At 40.3% G+C, this 22,008-nt stretch overlaps 1 protein-coding gene across 3 annotated transcripts in view; it reads left to right on the forward strand.

Annotated features, from left to right (window-relative positions):
- The window catches only part of SYT14 (synaptotagmin 14), a 167,352-nt gene that overhangs the window by 130,827 nt on the left and 14,517 nt on the right, over nucleotides 1-22,008 (forward strand). For 2 of the 3 annotated variants that reach the window (XM_075863273.1, XM_075863271.1), the window contains 3 exons: nucleotides 2,547-2,999; nucleotides 19,597-19,786; nucleotides 21,770-21,826. In XM_075863273.1, the coding sequence (XP_075719388.1) occupies nucleotides 2,547-2,999; nucleotides 19,597-19,786; nucleotides 21,770-21,826 (700 nt within the window). The remainder of the gene's footprint in view (nucleotides 1-2,546; nucleotides 3,000-19,596; nucleotides 19,787-21,769; nucleotides 21,827-22,008) is intronic. The other variant, XM_075863272.1, reaches the window with a different exon arrangement.

The following is a 22,008-nucleotide window of genomic DNA, read 5'->3' on the forward strand; positions in this document are numbered from 1 at the left end:
ACGGTTTTATGTGTAATTGTTCCCCGAGCTCCACTTGGTAAATGTCAAAAGGTGTTTCCATGCACAAATTGCGCTCATTTATGATTCCTTTAGAACAGTCTGTAAATATTGACCAGATTAGAAGCAAAATTAATCTCTGATGTTATTAAAATAATGATTGAAATGTGAACGTCTACCGGCAATCAGGGCACCCTCTGTACAGGAGATAATCCATAAAACTTCTAGCAAAGAAATCTTATGAATTTAAGCCCTTAATGACCTCCAATACGCCTTTTCACAGCGGTCACTAAGAGGCCTTGTTCGGATACATAAGCTTTTTTACGGCGCATTGGTATAAGCCCGGCATAAGGAGCGGGTGCTCTGCTGTCTGATAAGATCTGGCTCCTGCTCTAGCAGCTGCAATCCCAATTAATTCTGATCGCAACCGTTTAACCCCTTAGATGCAGTGGTCAATAGCAACTGCGGCATCTAAGGGGTTTACAGAGAGAGGGGGTGAATGTAGTTGAGCAGGTCAGACACGTGGCATTATATTTGCTAGTGGTGGTGGGGGACAATAGATTCAGACAAATAAACCCAATTTTTCTGAACCATTTTCCTCTCAATAGAGGAACTGGCATCCCCATAAGACACTGGATATTTGGTGTATTCAAGGTGCCGCTGTGCATCTGCCCAGTCTGTGATGCAGGGGGCACAATATTCACTGATTTCAACATTTTGGTACAATTAATATTTGACTATATCTTTACAGCGGTCAAACCTCTGTTTTGTTCTGATACAGAGCTGTAAATGACCTGCATAGATATGAGTGGGCGTTTATTAAATGATTTACACCAGTTTTCTGGTATTAAAAGTTGCAAACTGACCATTGGGCTGACAATCAATGCCAGAAGGTAGACTCCTACGTGTATCCTTTACTTCTGGCATTGATTGTCAGCCTACTGATCAGTTTACTGGTACAATGTTGTTCATTTACTCTGAATTTATTGTTCAAACCAAGACAAGATGAGCTATCAGCTCACTGAAGGATTAGATTACAGCTGCCCATAGAAGTCTATAGAGAGGGGAGGGGGAGAAGGGAGCAGAGAAAAAGAGAAAGAGAGAGAGAGAGACACACAGAGACACTACTTCTGCTTTTAGTTAGTTTACAGCTACACTGCTCAGTATTGTTATATGATGCCCTCAATCCTGCAACTGCTTCTACTAGGCGTTATATCTCACCCCAGGGCTGGACTCTCCGCTACACTGCTCATTACTGCTATATAATGTCCTCCATGCTACTGCAGCTTCAATATGTGTGTATATATATATATATATATATATATATATATGAGTGTGTGACAGATCGATAGAGATAGGAGAGTGGGATTTTCCTCTACTATGTCTGCAGTGTATATAAAATATGATAGCGGTTAGTCTCCATCTACTATCTCAGAGAAAACAGAGTTAGACCTAGAGAGTATGGTAATCACTGGTATGGGGTAATTATGACTGTTACTGTTATATGGGATACTATGACAGTCACAGTTTTGAAGTCATTGTGGCTGCCACTGCCACGGGGAACTGCAGAAGTCACTTTTTTTTAGAACAAAGTAGATGTGACTGTTATGGGGTAATTTGGAGTCACTGTTATAGGAGCACTGTGGCAGTCACTGCTATGGAGTCATTGTGGCTGCCATTGTTATAGGAGCACTGCGACCGTCACTATTATACGCAACATGATGTTGCTTATTTTATGAATGGATGTCATTTGTGAGTGGCTTACATTGTTATGGGTGAACTGTGACAGATAATGTTGTGGGGGTAAAGGTCATCCCTCATGTCCCCACAGTCTGGTTCTGGGGCCGTATAATGAGTGAGCATAACAAGTTTAACACTTAATAGACATTTATAGATGTCCTTAAGCAGCTGGACTTTTATAACTAATAGACCAGTTAGTGCAACCAATATGTATCTATTGATTTTTAATGTATATTTTTATTACATACTTTTAATGCCACGTTAAGGGGAATCATTTACAGTTTCTCCCGGTTCCCACCATCCAACATCTCTCAGATCCTATCGAAGGTGCAAAACCTTCAATTTGCACTAACAATGTTATCCTAACCCTACAAGTTTACACGCTGTAAAACAGCACCTGGTGCATTCCTTCACACCCAGACATTTAATTAATAATTTTTCCATTGACTTAAATGTACGAGGTTCTGCTGAGTGCCAATCTATGTCTCTGCTGCAAATTCCCAAGCGATATAAAATGTCCTGAGGCTATAACACTAATTCGGGCTATACTTAATAGTCAATTTTGACAAGTTCTTAGCTCAGGGAAGAAGCTATAATATATTCTATGAATTTCTAGAAGGTTTATTTTCAGGTCTTGTTATCTGGTTATTGTTATCTTGTTAATTGTAATGTTTTTGGTTCTTTTTAGCTATAATATTTAACTTTTCCAAAAAATTGACATTCACAGACATAGAAATGATATTTTTATTTTCGAAAAGATCTAAAAGCAAATGCAATAAATACATGCATACTTCTATTTTTTTTTGTAGGATTTGTCAGCCAGAGGATCATCTTCACAGCTTCCTAAGTCTTTTGATCCGGAGCCAGTAGCTAAATATGGCACACTGGATGTAACTTTTGACTATGATTCACAAGAGCAGAAACTTCTTGTCACAGTGACAGCTGTCACCGACCTCCCCACACACAACAGGACTGGGAATAGTAATTCCTGGCAGGTCCATCTTGTTTTGTTACCTATGAAAAAACAGAGAGCCAAAACTGCCATCCAGAAGGGACCTTGCCCGATGTTCACAGAGACCTTCAAGTTTAATCATATAGAATCAGAAATGATTGCAAATTACGCTGTGCGATTCAGACTTTATCTTGTACGTCGAATGAAAAAAGAAAGGATTGTTGGGGAAAAAGTATTTTACCTGACAAAGCTGAATCTCCAAGGAAAGCTATCAGTCCCAGTAGTATTAGAGCCGGCATACAGTCTCTCGGTAAGTAATACACAGAAAAGGCCAGTTGGTAAGTTTTTGAAAAATAAAAAATGGAACTGGAAAATTGATTTGCCATTAAGCATGTATAGCTGACATCAGTTGGGTTAACAATCATTTTAACTTTCACAGGAAGACATTTTAAAAAAACAAAAGGCAACGAAAGAGGAAAAAAAAGACCTATGCATGTAATGTATATGGGAACTACTCAGTCCCATGCAATATCATTCAGTGCAATATTCTGGTTCCTGGGATACTCATAGAAAGAACAAATCTGGATGCCACAATTCACCTATAGGACTTCTATTTTCTGTGTCTGCAGTTTGGTTTGAGGTACTCGACTGGCCCCAGGACTTTCGGGTCTTAAACTAGTCTGGTATTTTATTCCCTGGATAGTGTAGATGGAATCGAAATACAATGGAATAGTTGGAAGGTAGGGTTGCTGGAAGCAATGACATGTGAAAGTCTGTGCCGGGAAGGTTGATGAAGATGAACTGGGGTAACTGGGGTAAGGAGATGTAGACAAAATAGCCAAGGTCAGTAATGAAACTCAGGCAGATCTGAGATGTGATATTGTGGAGCAATGAGAAGTATAGTCAGACAAGTCACGGTCAAGCCACTGAGGTTAGGCAGGATGGGTACTGTAGAATAGTAAAAAATGTAGTTAGGCAAACTAGGGTCAAAACAGGTCAGGTCATTACGGTCATAGAACACAAAATTAACTCAAAAGCCAAAACAGGGAATAATCCACTATAACTGGCACAGAGGCCAGTGAAAATCTCCCTTAAATAGTGTGTCTTAGGTTTTGATTGGCTGCACAGCTGTGTGCATTGTGCATGCACCACCCTGCCATCTTTGCCCATCCCTACTGCTAAATTTAGTGAGGTGATGGCTGGAAGAAGGACATGTCGCTGGAGCTCAGACAGGTTAGTTTATTACTTTCAGACTGTGAATGAGGCAGCTCTCTGCTACTCTCCCAGCAGGAAGTCCCAGCATTATCTTAAATACCGTTTTTCTTCTAGTCGGTCAGCTCCAGGATATATTTAAATTCATAGCTTCGCTTTCTTTCTTGTGCATGATCAAGTATGAAACATCCTTTAGACCAACATATTTGACTACTGGAGTAAAGAGACAATACACAGAGAGGCTTAAAGCCCTATTACACGGACCAATGATCAGGCAAATGATATATGAACGCTCGTTCCCGATCATTGCCCTGTGTAAATAGGGCAACGATCAGCCGATGAACGAGCAAACCCTCATTCATCGGCTGATTTAGTCTTTTATGCAGCATTAATAATCATTGTTGTTGGCTGCACATCTCCCTGCTGACATGATGAAAATGTTTGGAGACGAGCGACCAGAGTAACGAGCGCTCGTCCCTATACATAATTAATCATTGCTCCGTGTGAAAGGAGCAAACGAGCGCCAATCAACTCGTTGATCGTCACTCGTTTACATGGCCCACGTCGGGTCGTAAATTTCTTATGGTTTACTGACAGCGAGTCCAGAAATATGTCTGTCCCAAAGATCACTACTTAATCTCGCATATCTCCAGTTAGGAGAATTTACAGAAACGTTTACATATTCTTGTACGTATGATCAGCAGCTCTATTTCTAAGCCCCATGTTTGTAAGGTTTGTACAGTACTTTAGGTTAAGTATCCCATTAGTCTTGTGGGAGGTGGTGATTTCATGGCATCCCCCTCCACGTTTTATTTCACTCCCCTGTATTATGCAGCTCGACCTCCTTCTATGCAGGTCACATAAGCAATTTGGAAGTTCGAGATTTCCAACCAAGAAAATGTGTCACTCTTCATCAATGACAAGCTCAGACACAACAGTAAAGGGAAAATAAAAATGAATAACCTTTATCAGACCAGAGCAATTCTACAGTGAATTCCTTTGTCGATGAAAGTGATCGGTGAAGTGCATTATAAGTTATTATCTCAATCCCATTACGCTTCTTAACACTTCAGATTGATTTGTAGCCATCCCGTTTGAAGCACTTAGGTTCTCAAAGGGTAGTCTTAGAGGTTGAATTCCCAGGCACAATTCTGAAGAATTTAATGAATTGATCATAGTTCATACTTGCCAACTTTTGGAAATGACCTTCAGGAAGATTGCGGTACTGCAGCGAGCACATTTTTTTTTTAGGTAAGTCACGTTCCTTTTTTGCAGACCACGCCTATTTTTGCAAGTCACACCCATTTACACTGCATGCTATCCTGTGTTTTCAGACTGATATACGGTTCAACATTATAAATGTGCCTTGTATTGCCTTATTTATAAGAAAAAGTGCAGAAAAAAACATTAGGCACTTGCCTACAGCGACCCATAAGATCGCAGCTTTACTTTTCTAGGGCTATGAAATCCGATTGCTTCGATGGGCAACTTCTGCTTTTATTCTATTATAGACATTAGAGCCCCTAAACAAATACAGATCCCAGTCCCCCTAAATAAATACGGACCCCAGACCCTCTAAAGGAAGACAGTAGTCAAGACTCCCCCTAAATAAAGATTTCAGACCAGACTCCCCCTAACTAAAGATCCCAGACCAGACTCCCCTAAATAATTAGCCCAGACCAGACTCCCCCTAAATACAGAACTGAGACCAGAAAATACCCTTAACACAGACCCCAGACTAGACTACTATCCCCTTATACAGACCCCATATCAGACTTCCACCTTTACAGACCCCAGACCAAACTGTCTTCTATATGGACCCCTGACCAGACTACTATGCCCTTATACAGAGCCCAGACCAGACTGCTATTCCCTATACGGACCCCAGAGCCGACTATCCCTATTTAGACCCCACACCAAACTATCCCCGTATAAAGAACCCAGACCAGACTATCCCCTTATTTAGATCCCATACCAGACTATCCCTTATACAGACCTCAGACCAGACTATCCTCTAAACACCAAAAAACAAATCGTTTCCACAGCACTGGACTGCAGCTTGGTGCACGCCTCAATTGGACCTGGTCCACGATCCTCAATATCAGGCAGACTAAAAATGGACAGAGGCAGCACTTCCAAAAAGCATCAGCAGTTTATTAACCCGTGCAACGTTTCAGTCCAGCAGGACTTTTTTCAAACATGTGGGTGAATAAACTGCTGATGCTTTTTGGAAGTGCTGCCTCTGTCCATTTTTTGTCTATCCTCTAAACAGACCCAAGACCAGACTACTATCCCCTTTCACAGACCCCGGACTAGACTACTGTTCCCTTACAGCAAAAAAAAGGTATGATCCAGCACTTCATGAAGAAATCTCAGGACTTTATTATATAAACATTAAAAGCCACTTAGCACATAAAGACAAAGGACAAGTATGCTTACGCGTTTCAAATGCCAACTGCGTTCTTAGTCATGGAACGCTGTTGAGGTTTGAAATGCGTAAGCGTACTAGGTCCTTTGTCCTTATGTGATGGGTGGATTTTTTATGTTTATATAATAAAGTCTTGAGATTTCTTCATGAAGTGCTGGATCATACTTTTTGTTTGTTGTTGTGGAAGATGCCTGGGCCAGGGCAAGGTCTGTGCACTGGTTCACTGAAGATGCTGCATACCGCTGAGCTGCAATTTTTTTTCCATTTTACTATTCCCTTATACAGACCCCAGAACGGACTAACCCCTTATACGGACTTCAGACCAGACTATTCCCTATACAGACACTAGACCAGACTATTCCCTATACAGACCCTAGACCAGACTATCCCCTTATACTGACCACATATCAGACTATCCCCTATACAGACCTCAGACCAGATGTATCGATATTGACCTCTCCCCTTTCCTACACTGATGCTAGGATCAGCAATAGGACGTTGTGTGCAGTGGCTCCTGGGAGGTCAGAGGAGTGCAGGAACGGGTGGATGTGATCGTGGCACCTGTGAGATTTTTTGGGAGATCTCCCCTTTTTTCTTGGAGTTCCTCTGACGTTAAGAGAGAGTTGGCAAGCATGTCATAGTTCAACTCTGTTACCTCAGTTGCCTTTTACTTTTCTGTGGGAGAAGGAAAGTGAGAACTGCAGTCACAAAATGGTCTCTTTCCTTGAGCTCTTGACTCTCCAACCCCATGATGAGTGACCAGAATTCAGTGAAATGGTCAAAAGACTGAACACCATACTTCTGTCCTCATAAAATGCACCATAGACATTAATGAGATCATACAGTAGCTCATCTGTGCCCTGGGTAGCCATCAGGGCAGTAGCGCTGGTACTCCTGTCAGGGACCCGGCCAAAAAAAGAAACAAAAAGGAGCCCGGGTCTGCCCGCCGGAACTGTCCACTGCCGCAGCCCAAAGTTAATTTAGAGAAAGGAACGGGCCCTGTTATACAGGTCCTTCTCAATTAATTAGAATATCATCAAAAAGTTAATTTATTTCTGTAATTTATTTTAAAAAGTGAAACACATATATTATACAGATTCATTACACACAGAGTGATCTATTTCCAGCATTTTTTTATTTTAATGTTGATGATTATGCTAACAGTTAATAAAACCCCCAAATTTAGTCTCTCAGAAAATTTTAATATTATATAAGCCCAATTTCAAAAATCATATTTAAAACCGAAATGTTGTCAATGCGGCGTCACATGGAGGCGATCAGCCTGTGGCACTGCTGAGGTGTTATGGAAGCCCAGGTTGCTTTGATAGAGGCCTTCAGCTCGTCTGCATTGTTGGGTCTGGTGTCTCTCATCATCCTCCTGACAATACCCCATAAATTCTCTATGGGGTTTAGGTCAGGCGAGTTTGCTGGCCAATCAAGCGCAGAGATACTGTGGTTATTAATCCAGGTGTTGGTACTTTTGGCAGTGTGGGCAGGTGCCAAGTCCTGCTGGAAAATGAAATCAGCATCTCCATAAAGCTTGTCAGCAGAGGGAAGCGTGAAGTGCTCTAAAATGTCCTGGTAGACGCCGCGCTGACTCTGGACTTGATATAACACAGTGGACCAACACCAGCAGATGACATGGCCCCCCAAACCTTCACTGACTGTGGAAACTTCACACTGGACCGCAAGCAACTTGGATTGAGTGTCTCTCCACTCTTCCTCCAGACCCTGGGACCTTGATTTCCAAATGAAATGCAAAATTTACTTTCATCTGAAAACAGGACTTTGGACCACTGAGACCTGTCCTTTTTCTCCTTACCCCAGGTAAGACGTTTCTGACGTTGTCTCTGGGTCATGAGTGGCTTGACACAAGGAATGCAACAGTTGTAGCCCATGTCCTGGATATGTCTGTGTGTGGTGGCTCTTGAAATACTGACTCCAGTGGCAGTCCACTCCTTGTGAATCTTGAATGAAATTTTATTGACAATCCTTTCAAGGCTGCGGTCATCCCTGTTGCTTGTGCACCTTTTTCAACCACACTTTTTCCTTCCTCTCAACTTTCCATTAATATGCTTGGATACAGCACTAAGTGAACAGTCGCTTCTTTAGAAATGTCCTTTTGTGGCTTCCCCTCCTTGTAGAGGGCGTCAATGACTGTCTTCTGGACAACTGTCAAGTCCGCAGTCTTCCCCATGATTGTGTAGCCTACTGAACCAGACTGTTGGACCATTTAAAGGCTTAGGAAACCTTTGCAGGTGTTTTCTGTTGATTAGTTGATTAGAGTGTCACACCATGAGGCTACAATCTTCAACTTTTACCCATTATTCTAATTTTCTGAGAGACTAAATTTTGGGTTTTCATTAACTGTTACCATAATCATCAACATTAAAAGAAAAAAATGCTGGAAATAGATCACTCTGTGTGTAATGAATCTATATAATATAGGAGTTTCACTTTTGGAATTGAATTACTGAAATAAATTAACTTTTTGATGATATTCTAATTCATTGAGAAGGACCTGTATTGCAGGGCCCGTTCCCTTCTCCTAACTACCTCAGGGCTCTTCTTTACAGGACGTATTCTGGGTAGCATCATGACGTTATGTGCGATGTCATGACATTATAAATGCGCCATCGCACATAACCTCGTGACGCAACCCATGGTCAGTCCTGTGACTATACAGATTGGTACAGGAAAAGTTTACATAAAAGTACGTAAGAGTGTTGTATGTTAGGGACACAGAGCTATTGCTATGCTTTCCTTCACCCAGGGTAAAGGTTTAGTTCACTGCCCTGGGACCTGCTTTCTATATTCCCTGACCAAGGCAAGGTGGCTTGTTGGCGCCCCCTGAAACCCAATGTCCCAGTAGCAGCCCCCTAGCTCTGCACTGCCATACATTTATATGGCCATTGCTTTAGAAGTTACTACTCTGGGTACTTTTATGGGATTATGTTATTGTTACTGCTATGTGGAAGCACATTTTAGTAACAATTCTGTGTGGTGGGCACAATGCTATGGGCCATTTTATGTTGTTGTTGTTGTTGTTGTTATTACTGTGTTGGTTCTACTATTCTGCCTGCACTACTATATTATTGGCATAGCAATTTAGAATATCTGCAGAGTGGCACCACTGTGTAAGTAGCATGTGTCCCTACTGTAGGGACAGTCTGTCAGGAGCTCTGCAATTTGGAAAAATTTAAGTACAATTGGCATCACTTGGTTACCGGCCACCCCTGACATAGTATTAGCAGCAGCTGAATTCAAAGTCTTTCTGGTGCATATCACCTGGTGGGTTTGGTCTGACTTACCCACACACTTCAAGAGAGTTGCGACCATGGGTTGGTGACAGCACTCAGTCCAAACAGATAGTAGTGAAAAACGGGTTCTTTGTTGGATTAAACAACCCGTTTTTTCTACTACTACTACTACTACTACTACTACTACTACTACCTGTTTTGATTTAGTGCTGTCGCCAACCTTGCATCTCCACTCCCTCAGACAGTAGTATGTTCTTTATCTGGTGGCACCATCCAGTCCCTGCTGTGCTTATTATGTTGCATTGCCCAGTCTTGTTGGTTTATTCAATTATCAGCAGTTTCAAGTCTCTAGTGACCCACATGGGCAGTGCGCTGTCCTCAGTGACCACATTTTGTCTATGAGTCTATGGTTGCAGATACATAAATCTATGCTGAATGGTACCCGTAATCTCAGCTTTGGCATGAAATTGACATTGAGAGTGCGTTACAATATTTTCCTGCAGTGGAATCCCCAGCATGAATCAATGAGCTTTAGTTTGGTTAATACATAATAAATAAACCATCTACATAGTCTAAAATCATTTATAGAAGGATCTGTAGAAACTCTCAAGTAAAAAATCTCATTACAGTCCTTCAGTAAATAAATTCCATGTTCCAGAAGCCACTAAGCTCATCCTTTGTCAATAAAAGAAATCACATTTGCATTTCAAAATTATTTCTGGAGTAAAACCTGTGTGTGACTGATTAGACAAAAGCAAATAACATCAGTGCTCATCATCCTCCGAAGGCACTACAGCAGTACATTACAGGCTGCCATTGTGTGTGCCGCACTGTAAAACACTACTAATGTAATTAAATATACAACCCGCAATGTTGAGAGAAGATAAGTTGATTATCCCTGTGTACAGAAAGCTCAAACAAGCGCAAAAATAGCAACGTGTTACTACACTATAAACATAAACTAGATCCAAAGACGACACATCATCAAGTCTATCAAGTAGGACCAATTTCCGGAGATTTGAACATAAACTATTCAGACTATGTGTCTCAAGGTGTGCAATAAATGTTTGGTAAAATCTGTATATTTCTTTTCATGCATAGTTGACAGCTTTATAGATTTCTGTTAAAACTTAAATAAGAGGAAAAAATAAAAAATTTCAGCAGTAAAGTACCCTTCCCATTATTTATTGAGGTTCAACTTAAGATGAAGGCACTGATTTAGATAGCAGCAATACTATACTTGCATTACATGCCTTCATTTTCATACAACTTAAATGTTTGGTTGCTTTACCGGCTGCTACTTGACACTGAGTACTGCTTCTGATATTTAGCTTAAAATTAACCAGTATCTCTAAGGTCTTTTCCAGGTATGTTTTTACAACACTGATCTTTAGGTTTAGATTCAGAAGTTTACGTGCTAAAGTTGGACCACTCAAATCAGTCAAAAGGCAATAAAAAAAAAAGTCCTCTACCTATTTTTTGCAAAAAATACAGTCTGGAGCATAGTCTTTATCTATGATATTTAACATCCAAATTTGAACTTACACTCTCAAAAACAATAAGTTAATTAGATATGATGTCGTGGCATTCTTGCTACAGACTAGGCATACTTGTGTGCCCACACTTGGGGACCTTTGCAAATACTAAACATTGGTGCATATTTACTATTCAAAATGCACCACAATTCTGGCTGAAATTGAGCCAGAATTCTTCCGCACATATTGTGTGCCACTTTTAATAGTTGTTCTAGAAACTTTTTGTACCAGTGCAGAAGAGCAAGCAGCCGGGTAGGCGGTCATGTAGCCAAATCACCTGCCCGCTGCCATATTGAAAGCTATAGATGAGATAATCTCATCATCCACTGTTTACTGCCATTTTAGGGGGAGCAGGGTGCCCTAAAATGAAGTGCTGGGGTAAGTGATGGTTGATATTTATAGTTGTCTGTGTCAGAACACAGGATCTTAGGGCATTTTAGATATTTTATTAGAAAGTGCCCAACCCTAAGTGATACAGTTCCAGTTCTATGAGGTCTATGTTACCTATTTATATACAGTAAGAGACTTGGGGGGGGGGGGGGAGTCGGAGGGGAGCCACCCAGCAGACACTTCTTCCTGACCCTGGCAGGTAACACTGGATGCCATCCAGTGTTAAAACTATGTTTTCGCAAAAATGACTCAACGCTTTAGAGTAAAAATAGTTTAATAGGATCACAACACCTGTCACTTACCCTTGACGCCCCCCGCATGATCTTGCTGACAGGTTCCCTTTGAGACCATTTTTATGTTCCAGACATTGATGAGCAAGACATTGGATATTCGTTTTATTTGGTGGTTTATAGACTTTATATTTTCTGTATTTCATTAAGTAAACAACAATGTGGTTAACCCTGTTTATTTCTCATATTCGTCTCTTCATCTCTTATGAATTTTGTATGAACCTTTCACCAGTCCTGCCACCGAGCATTTATTTGCGTATATATATATATATATTTTTTTATCTGATTATACTTTGTGTTGTATTTAAGTATTCAAGATTCACAGAACATTTTTTTTTTGCGTTGTTGTAATCAAATACCCCCGTCCTACATTCAAATCCATTTTTCTATAATTGATTTATGTATGAATAATGCAGTGTCAGATTATGGTGCATACACAACACGGGCTTTAGCAATCTGATTTGTATTTTAAGCAGCTGTTCGAAACACATAACAGTCGCCTTCGACTGCAGAATTGGTTGTAATGGTTGTATAATATCTTCTCTCCTAGAGCTGGATTTTTTTTTTCGAGAAAACCATTCCGGTTGTTTAAAAAAAGATATTGCTGTGTTCTGCTTTTTGAAAATGATGTCCACCTTTAATATGGAATTATTGTGTAATGTAAAATAGGACACATTGGCACTTGGCAGAGAAAGGATGAAAGACCTAGAAGCGCTTTTCAAATGTAATAATGTTTCTGTAAAAACAAATGAGCAGATTTATTGATGCTGTGGGAAGTGGTTTTTTTTTATGGATGTGAAAGTTGGACATGAAAAGAATTTATGCTTTTGAACTGTAATGTTGACAAAGACTTGAGTCTACCTTGGATCAGATCAATTCGAAACTTTATCTTGACGTAGCATTGCCCAGATTGAGACTATTTATTTTTTTGGAGATGGTAAAAAAGGCTGGTTCAATGATATACAGAAAAAGAACGAAACAATATTTTGTCTCCTTTTTCTACAACTTTCGGTTTAGGTCTAAGTACTCTGCTGGCCCCAGGACTTTGGTCTGTGGCGGTTATCTGTTAATTGATTTTCTGGGTAACGTTGGTGGAACCGATACCAATATAGTGAAGCGAGTGGTTGCAGGTGCCAACAAGGTCTCCTTGTATTCCAGATTTATCAGTGAACTATGACATTTAACATTGCCATATGACATTTAAAGCATTATCAAAGGGTCCTGATAACTTAGGACCCTTTAACACGGGCCAATGATCGAGCAAACGAGCATTCATCTGAAGCTCATTCCCGATCATTGCCCTGTGTAAACAGGGCAACGATCAGCCGATGAACGAGCAAACGCCGTTCATCGGCTGATCTTCTTGTTTATGCAGCATTAAACAGGGAGATGTGCTGCCGACATGATGGAAATGTATGGGGACAAACGATTGCTCGTCCCTATACATAACCAATCATTGCTCCTTGTAAAAGGAGCAAACGAGCGCCGATCAATGAGCTGTCTCGTTGATCGGCGCTCGTTTTCACAGCCCATGTCAGGTCGTGTAATAGAACCTTTACTTATACTTTTCCCGTAAACTGGACCTCAAGATCCTCTGTGTGTCAATTGTGGTCCAGGAATGTATATGTTGGAAGCTCTTGTTAAGTATCTGAAGAATAGCTTCAGTAGAAAACATACCTTGGTATTTTTTTTACCCTTTTGTTCCAGTTTATCATAGATAACACTTTGGTACGGTACTTTTTTTCCCCTATTCTTCATCATGGATCTGGGGCCACCTCTGGAACTTCAGTGGCAATTCTCTTCTACCCCCTCCAGTTTTTGAGCGTTTTAAATTCCTAGTTTCGGCAGACAACAAGAAGTAATAAATATTCAGTTTGTTGTTCCTTTAAGTTAAAACAGTGTATTAAGTGTGTGTAGAGGTTTTGAGTCGAGCAAATGCCCACATGGTGATATACTCCACAGATGTCCTATATGAGATATTTACTGACATGGAATTGTGGAATTAAACACGTTTTCGAGATGCCAACGGCACACCTATAGTAAGCCTAAGATATTCATCCCATAAAAGTACAGAATTATAGGACGAGCTATTGTCTTGTCATTCACACTCCTGTATGTAAATGTTTATGGCGGTTCTCAGGACTGGAGATATAGCAGATAAAGTATTGATCATAGAGGTAGATATTTTTCTGGACCTCTTGTCAGCAGCCTATTACAGAACACTACAGACACCTTCTGATATGGCTTATAATAGGGAACAATAGATTGCATTCAGCTTGACTGGAGGTAAAATAGACCTTAGGTTTGGTGTTCCTTAAAAGGTTCACCTTGAACAATCCCTTTTACCTTAGAAGGATCACCCAAGAATAAGCTGATCCCTCAATGCTCAACTCTAATCTGTGGAGAAACCTTGTAGTAAGTGTTCAATTCCTCTTCAGCGCCACCATAAGGTAAATAAAGCATTACACAGTTGCCATTGAAATCCATGGACATACTGGTCCTCCAGAGCGAGAGACGTTCTTTGTAGCCGCTCTTTACTATAGCAAAGAGGGTCTTGAACGTGGTACTCCACTCTGCTATCTCCGACTTCCTTGATAGGTTACTTAAATGTGACCTTTTAAATGTTTGTAACAAGCACTCCTCGTTACATGTAAAGGTGGAGACGTAGGTGAGATAATGGCAGTAGCTGAAGCAATTGCATTTGAACAGTAAGCTTTATTTCTTTTACAACAGTGCAGTACTTTACTTGAAATAGGTTCTCCTGAGGTAGTGTAACAATAGTGAACAGATGATGTAACTAGCTGACCCTTGCCCAGGTAGGGGACAGAGAAGTACGCCAATTGTTCCACCATGGTTGGGTTACACCCTAAGTGACTGTTGGCTTCCACTCGTCCTACAGTATCACCATGGGTCACAAGAGTATGCGCAGTCCAGCAAAAGTCCTTATTAGAAAACAGGTACTGTCTCTTTAAGGATCGCTTAATTTTACTTGCGATAAGGATACAGTAGTAGCAATACGGTAACATGCTTGCAGAATACTGTGTTGTATTTTAAACTTCTCTAGTTACAGGGCGAGGGCTTACAAACTTATTTTGTCTTTTCGCACGTCTGTGGCCTGACGTTGTCCTACTATTCTCCACTAGTCTAAACGTCACATTCGATTATTTTTTTCTAGCACAGTACCAAGTCCCATTTTTTACAGGATACTTCCTATACAGGCCTCAGTTCACACAGGACACTCACTAGGCCGCAGGGCAACCACCTCCTAATTAGGGCTGGTTACAATTATCCTCCCAGGGGCTTACTTTTCACATCCCATACGGACCCAGCAATGAGCTGCGGATTGCCAACAATCTTATGACGGCTCCTCAGATCCACTCTGCACCTCTCCTCTTTGCTTCCCATTGGTACACCCTACAGCTTACTGCCAACCTCATGGTGGCTAAAGTCAGTACCCAACTGCACCCACAGTAGATTCAGAGTCCCACACTACATGGTCCTACTACAAGCTTTAAACAAACACAGGGTCCCACAGCACTACATGCGGTGTAGCCGCACACACCTTAAATGACAGAAACTCTCCCTTTTATATATATTTCCTATTTGGCCCCTCCTAATTAGCGTCCTGGCGCACAGGGCCACTATGTTAGCCATTATATCAGTAGCATCTGCCCACACTGACGTCTAGCACCTCCTTCTGCAGTGACGACAAGGACTGGCGGCGCAGCCGCGTTCACGGACCGCCTGCGCTCCATCACCATCACACACAGGGTTCGCAGCAAACACATTATACACATTACAATACATTATGTACACGGCATGGCATGGCATGGCAACATGAAACGCTTAAAGTGGTATACACAGATTTAAACATATAGACAACATTTTGCAAGTTACCCCTTAACGCGCCACAAATTAGAGTGACTGTACACCAAATATATATCTGACATATATCGATAGTAAACATGAACAAAGCCTTTTTTTTCCGTCTGATCTCTTCACATGTTTGACTGGCTTTATAAAAAGTGACAACATGTACTGTATATTCCTCAGTAACTTCTCGAGGCTTTGTGGTGTGAGGCTTTGTGACAGTCAAGCTGCCCTCTAATCTGAGTGTGTAGGCAGTTGGATTTCAGTAGCCACATCAAATAAAAGCCATGCTCTGAATAATTTATGGAAAATGTTAAGGCAAGATTAGCCAAGCACCCTGTGGACAGGTTTTTCTTGTAAGCGCTGCATGTAACTGGCATTACAATACATGACTTTGTTTCCTGGCTAAGAAACACCAACCAGATATAAGTAATAAGATACAAACTGATCAAGTCATGAAGTTTCGCAGGTACCGTAAGTGGTAATTAGCAAAGTCTCGAGACTGCATGTAAGAACATCGGAGATCCTTGCTCCATACCCTGGAAGATATTAATGACTACCCAATATGAACCTTGAGCATGATCTGAAGAGGTTTTTCTGCAGGATGGGAAAAGTTGACAATGTCGGTAAAAAAAATTCCGTCTCTGGAGCGCTAATGATTGTTTGTTTCCAAGGAACACAACTCAGGAATTATGATCTTGGCTGTCCAGGGTTATCATATGTATGGAGTCATTATAGTACCGACTCTGACTGACACCTCCTCTGTTCTACCTGTCTAACGTAATGTCAGGTGATAGACAAGGGCTGGTTGTTTGGCATTCCTATTTTGTGACTCCACGAGTAAAAATTATCCATGACATATTGTTATAGGCTGTATTCCAGCAAGTAAAGGTCTACATTTCTGCAAAATATATCATGATTTATTGCCAGATTAAAAAAGATTCTGAATTAATTTGGAAGAACAAAAATTGGAGATCAGATGTTCAGATGCATCAGTGTGACTTGATGCACATTTGACGCATTTTATAATTTTATGTTCTTTTTCATAAACCGTTTCTTGGGGAATATGTACAAAAGGTTCAAATAACAGAGCAGAATATGTGCTTAGAGTTCCCAACTTTAAATACGGTTTTTCGAGCTCTGACCTTGGGGACTTTGGTTATAGAGAAGTTTAGGGGTTACGTAAACTTGTCCATAAATCAACTTTTATGGATGGGATATAACAAGGGTGGACACAATGGGGCTCACAGGTCCCTTTCAAGCATTTCTCTTCACTAACCAACCCCACGTCAAAGAAGAGTCAAAAATTCAGTCAGACCATCCTGGATTCTTGGCAATGTCCCGGAAGACATCTGTGATCCTTTCAGATCTCTGACTGCAGGGACTGGCACAGGAGGGCATACTATGTTCAAGTTGCGAATGATTGGCTGTTTCTCGTTAGTAAACGAGATAGAGCAGTGCAGGACCATTGAGGAGATAAGTGTTTTTTGTTATTAAGGCACCATGACAGGCATTGTCGGACTGAGGTTTTTTTTAAGCCCACCACAGGGAATGATTCTAAGGATCCACCCTCCATAAATATAGAACATGTGCATGTCCACTTTTAATTACATTGTAACCTTATCATTGTACACACAAAACATATCATCAATAAGATCTAGACGAAAAAGTTCTAGTGGCAAGAGATTGACTCCAGAGTCAAATCCCAATGGGGTTGTCTTCTGCTGCACCAATGGGGCCCAATATTGTCACAGAACATGGGCCCATCTGAGGATTTTCTGGTAATTTGGTGGGTGAAGTCCAACCCTGGTGGCTGGTATATTGGCACTTCTATGGCGGTCACATTCTTAGGCATTGTTTTATTTAGTAACTACTCTATAAGCACACCAATGTGATTGATTGAAATTATTTTATAGTCATTACTATGTGGCCGGCACAATATTATGGGTAAAGGATGTGATAGTAACAGTTTTATGGGAACTACTGTGTTGATGTTATTAATGTGCTCGCACTATTGTTTGGTCTACACTTCTTCATGGGCACAATTGTGGGAATAGTTTCAAGTTGACACCACTTTGTTTGTAGGTACTTTGAGTCCTTGGGGTAGGAATAGTCCGGTGTGGGCACTACTGTGTGTAGTAATTCAGAGACATCATGTGCATCACATGATAGAGTTGGTTTTCCAGGCCAGGACAATAAGGGTTTTATATCAGAAAAATAAGCTACAAAATAAGTTTCCATTCTCTCATGACCGAGTCTTTTGAATGGCAGCTATTTATTATTGTGCCAATATACAGTACTGTGAAAAAGTATTTAATCCCTCCGCAAATTTCTTTTATTTTTGCTAATTTGTCAAATTTAAATGTTTCAATAACAACTGCAATCAAATGTTTGCAATAACTTGCGATGGGACTCTTATATGGCTGTGGAGGAATTTGGGCCACTCTTTTTAGCAGAATTGTTTTAATTCAGCTACATTGGAGGGTTTTTGAGAATGAATAGCCGGTTTACGGTCTTGCCACAGCATCTCAATGGAGTTCAAGTCTGAACTTTGACTCAGCCATTCCAAAATCTTGATTTTGTTTCTTTCGAGCCATTCAGAGTTGGACTTGCTTGTGTTCTTCCGATAATTGTCCTGCTGCATAACCCAACTGCATTTGAGATTTAGGACACAAAGCGACGGGCGGACATTCTACTTCAGGATTTTCTGATAGAGAGTAGAATTTATGGTTCCATCAATTATGACAAGTCATCCAGGTCCTGCAGAAGTAAAGCAGCCCCAGTCCATCACCCTGTCACCACCACCATGTTTGACTATTGGAAGGATGTTCTTATGGTGGAAGGTCGTGTTAGCTTTACGCCAGATGTACCGAGACCATGTCTTCTAAAAAGTTTCACCTTTGTCTCGTCAGTCCACAGATTATTATCCCAAAAGTCTTGGGGGGGACATCTAGATGTTTTTTTCCAAATGCGAGATGAGCCTTTGTGTTCTTTTTGGTCAGCAATGGTTTGCGCCTTGTGCCTCTCCCATGGGTGCCATTTTTCCCCAGTGTTTTTCTTATTGTGAAATTGTGTACATTAACTTTAACTGAGACAAGTGAGGACTGCAGTTCTTTATATGGTCCTCTGGGTCCTTTTGTGACCTCCTCGATAAATCTTCAATGCGCCCTTGGTGGTATTTTGGTTGGCCAGCCACTCCTTTGAAGGTTCACAACTGTTGTAAGTTTTCTTTATTTGTGGATAATGGCTCCTGCTGTGGTTCGTAGAGTCCCAGAGGAATGGCTTTGTAACCCTTTCCAGACTGATAGATTTGAATGACTTTGCTTGGCATCTGTTTTTGAATCTCTTTCGGACGTAGCATCATGTTCTGCTTTTTGAGACCTGCTAGCCGGCTTCACATTGCGAAACAGGTTCTATGGAAATTATGTTTAGATTCAAGAGGTCTGGCAGTAATCAATCCTGAGTGTGAAATTGAACCCAATTGGCAATTGAATTTGATTAACTGACTGATTCAGTATCTATGGGGGCAATTACTTTTTTACATAGGGCCCGGTAGAGCTGGACAGCATTTTTTCATCAATAACTGAAATCATCATTCAAAAACAGCATTTCGTGTTTGCTTGGGTTATCTTTGTCTAATATTAGAAGTAGTTTGATCATCTGAAACATTCTAGTGTGACGAATATACAAAAATAGAAAATTGGAACGGGGATAAATACTTTTTCAAAGCACTATAGATACCGGTGCACCGTTAATAATAAATCTCTTTCACTGTCTTGAATACTATTACCTTATTCTTTGATAATCTGCTGTCCTGGCGCAGAGTACACACCGTTTTTCTCTTCTCCATTCATGTGTGTGTCACATAGCATTAAGTTTGTTCCGCACAAAGACCTGCAATATGATTTATTTGTATTTCCAGGGCTGTGATTCCCAAATGAGTATGTCAGAAGTGTCATGCACAGAGAGCACTTCCTCCTGTCAATCACTGGTCCACGGAGCAGCTCCTGAAATCCTCATCGGCCTGCTTTATAATGCCACGACTGGCAGACTCTCCGCAGAAGTGATAAAAGGCAGCCACTTCAAAAACCTGTCAGCCAACAGACCTCCCAGTGAGTGAAATGCCTCCATGTTTTCTATTTCTTAATGAGTTTTACTGCTGTGGGGACCATGTTCAGCCCCTGTAAAGGACCAGGATGCACATACATTTATATCTTCATCAAATAAAATCTCAAGTTCCTCTTTAAAAAAAACTTATTTAGTCCCTATTGTTTTTTAAGTTCATATAATGTTTTATTCCTTGAAGAAATATAATGTATTTTTATTTTTTCTATATTTATTGCATTTATTTATATTTTATCCTTTTTTTTTTTCATGATAAGGATAGATAAAATGTGTTATTCTTGATCCTACTTCATTTTTATCTTCCTTGGCCGAATCCTGTTGTGAGTTTTTTAAGGCTCCATAGTTTACTTGCTTTGTTTTACATCAATACCATGTCATGCCGTTATAATTGCCTTTTCTATACATCCCTTTATATGACTAGAATTTTGTGAAATCTGTTTCTCATTTTCTTCTACCAATAGAATAATAGGTATTCCCTATAACAAAAAAAAAAAACACCAATAAATAATACCTGGGTCTTTGAGTTGTCCTCATTTTCCAAGTTGCTAAAAAAAGTATGCAAACATGCCTAATTGTGAAATAATACAGAATACTGGGCTAACTTGTTATTTAGGACCCTGGGAAAGGTACCGACAGCTATCTGGCGTGAGCATTTTATAGTGACAGCCCAGGCCGTACGCTATATATGTCCAAACAGATGCCTGCGCATATAAGTGTGTATTCACATGTGCCAGTTTTCGCAAGGTTTTGTTGCCATAATTTTCCAAACATTACAGCAAAAAAGGTGACAAAATCACAGCAATAAAAAATAACAAACGTCCCGTAGTTAGAAAATAATTTTGCAAAAGAAAGAAATAGCATAAACTCAGTAAAAAAAAAAAAATCACAAAACGAAAAATACATATTGGGTAACCACATAGATTGTACCATAAAGTTAACACTTCATGTATGAACACTGCAAAAATAAAAAAACAATGGTAAAAATTTTAGTTCTATAACTTTTATGTACCTCAAAACATGTACCACAGGTTGAGAACTTAGAGCCTTGACTATGCTTCAAGGTTGTAAGATTAATTTAACTTTTTTAATAGTTCTCATCAAGTTGTAGTCCCAAGATATTCAGCTTGACTAAAAGTACAATCATTTTTACTATTACAATATATCTATACCAATGGAGGTTTACAATAAATCCAAAAGCTCCAGTCTTGTTGGATTCTGGGATCTGAGCCACTATAGTGATCTCGACCCATACGTATGTTATGTAATACTCACTGTGATACAGTAAGTATATGGTGCACCAGGTGCTATTCTTTTACGGCTCCCATAGACATTAGATAAAAGTTGTCTAAAATGGCTATTTTTGAAGTCTATGATCTGCCGATGGCTGACACTTGATAATCTTCTATAGTCAAGGTGAGGCATATTGGATTTTTTTCTTGCATTCTTCAGCTGTTATGTGTTCATGGTCACATCAGTCGATGATGAACAACCATTTGATGAATTCCTTATGTGCACAATAGGCGATGAATGTCAGTAGAGTGCTATAGGCGGTAACCATTATGCATGCTCCTAACAAAGTTCCTCTAGCATCTGCCACCTTTCATCTAATGTCGATGGACCTCTGTCTTTGTTCGTGTACACCCAGTCTGATCTAGTCATAATTTTTTTTCTTTTTTAAACCTTGTGTATGTTATGGAAGACGTAATGAACACTTGGCGTCAATTATAGTTCCATACCTAATGCTAATTTACTATCGTTGATTGTGTCCCTAAAATGGTCTTCTACTTTTCTTCTGTTTCACTTTAAGTTACAAAAAATGTCTTCCTGTAAACTTTTTCAACGCCGAGAAAGTCATGCCATGGAAATGCATGACCTCTGGTACTGAAATGGTTGCACTTTAACCTTTAACCCTCTCTCTCACCCAACTATTGTCATTATTTCTTTTTCTGCTCTCCACCCTCTGTTGTCAGATGGACTGTTCTGTTGTCTAAAACACTTGATAGGTGGACAGGTTTATATAATTCGAGGTGAGTTCCGTAGAGGCTAGCTTGGATGTTGTCTTTCTCATGCAGAGGAGAACTTGCAGTAAAGCTGTCCACCATATTGTTTTGTTTTGTATCTCTTATCCGTGATTCACCAAATGGGATTGTTAATGGAACTGATCTCTGCTTAGGATGACGGTTTGCAGAATTTACGAAAACAGAGGAGA

Source organism: Rhinoderma darwinii, chromosome 4 (genome assembly GCF_050947455.1).
Source record: "Rhinoderma darwinii isolate aRhiDar2 chromosome 4, aRhiDar2.hap1, whole genome shotgun sequence".
Lineage (NCBI taxonomy): Eukaryota > Metazoa > Chordata > Amphibia > Anura > Rhinodermatidae > Rhinoderma > Rhinoderma darwinii.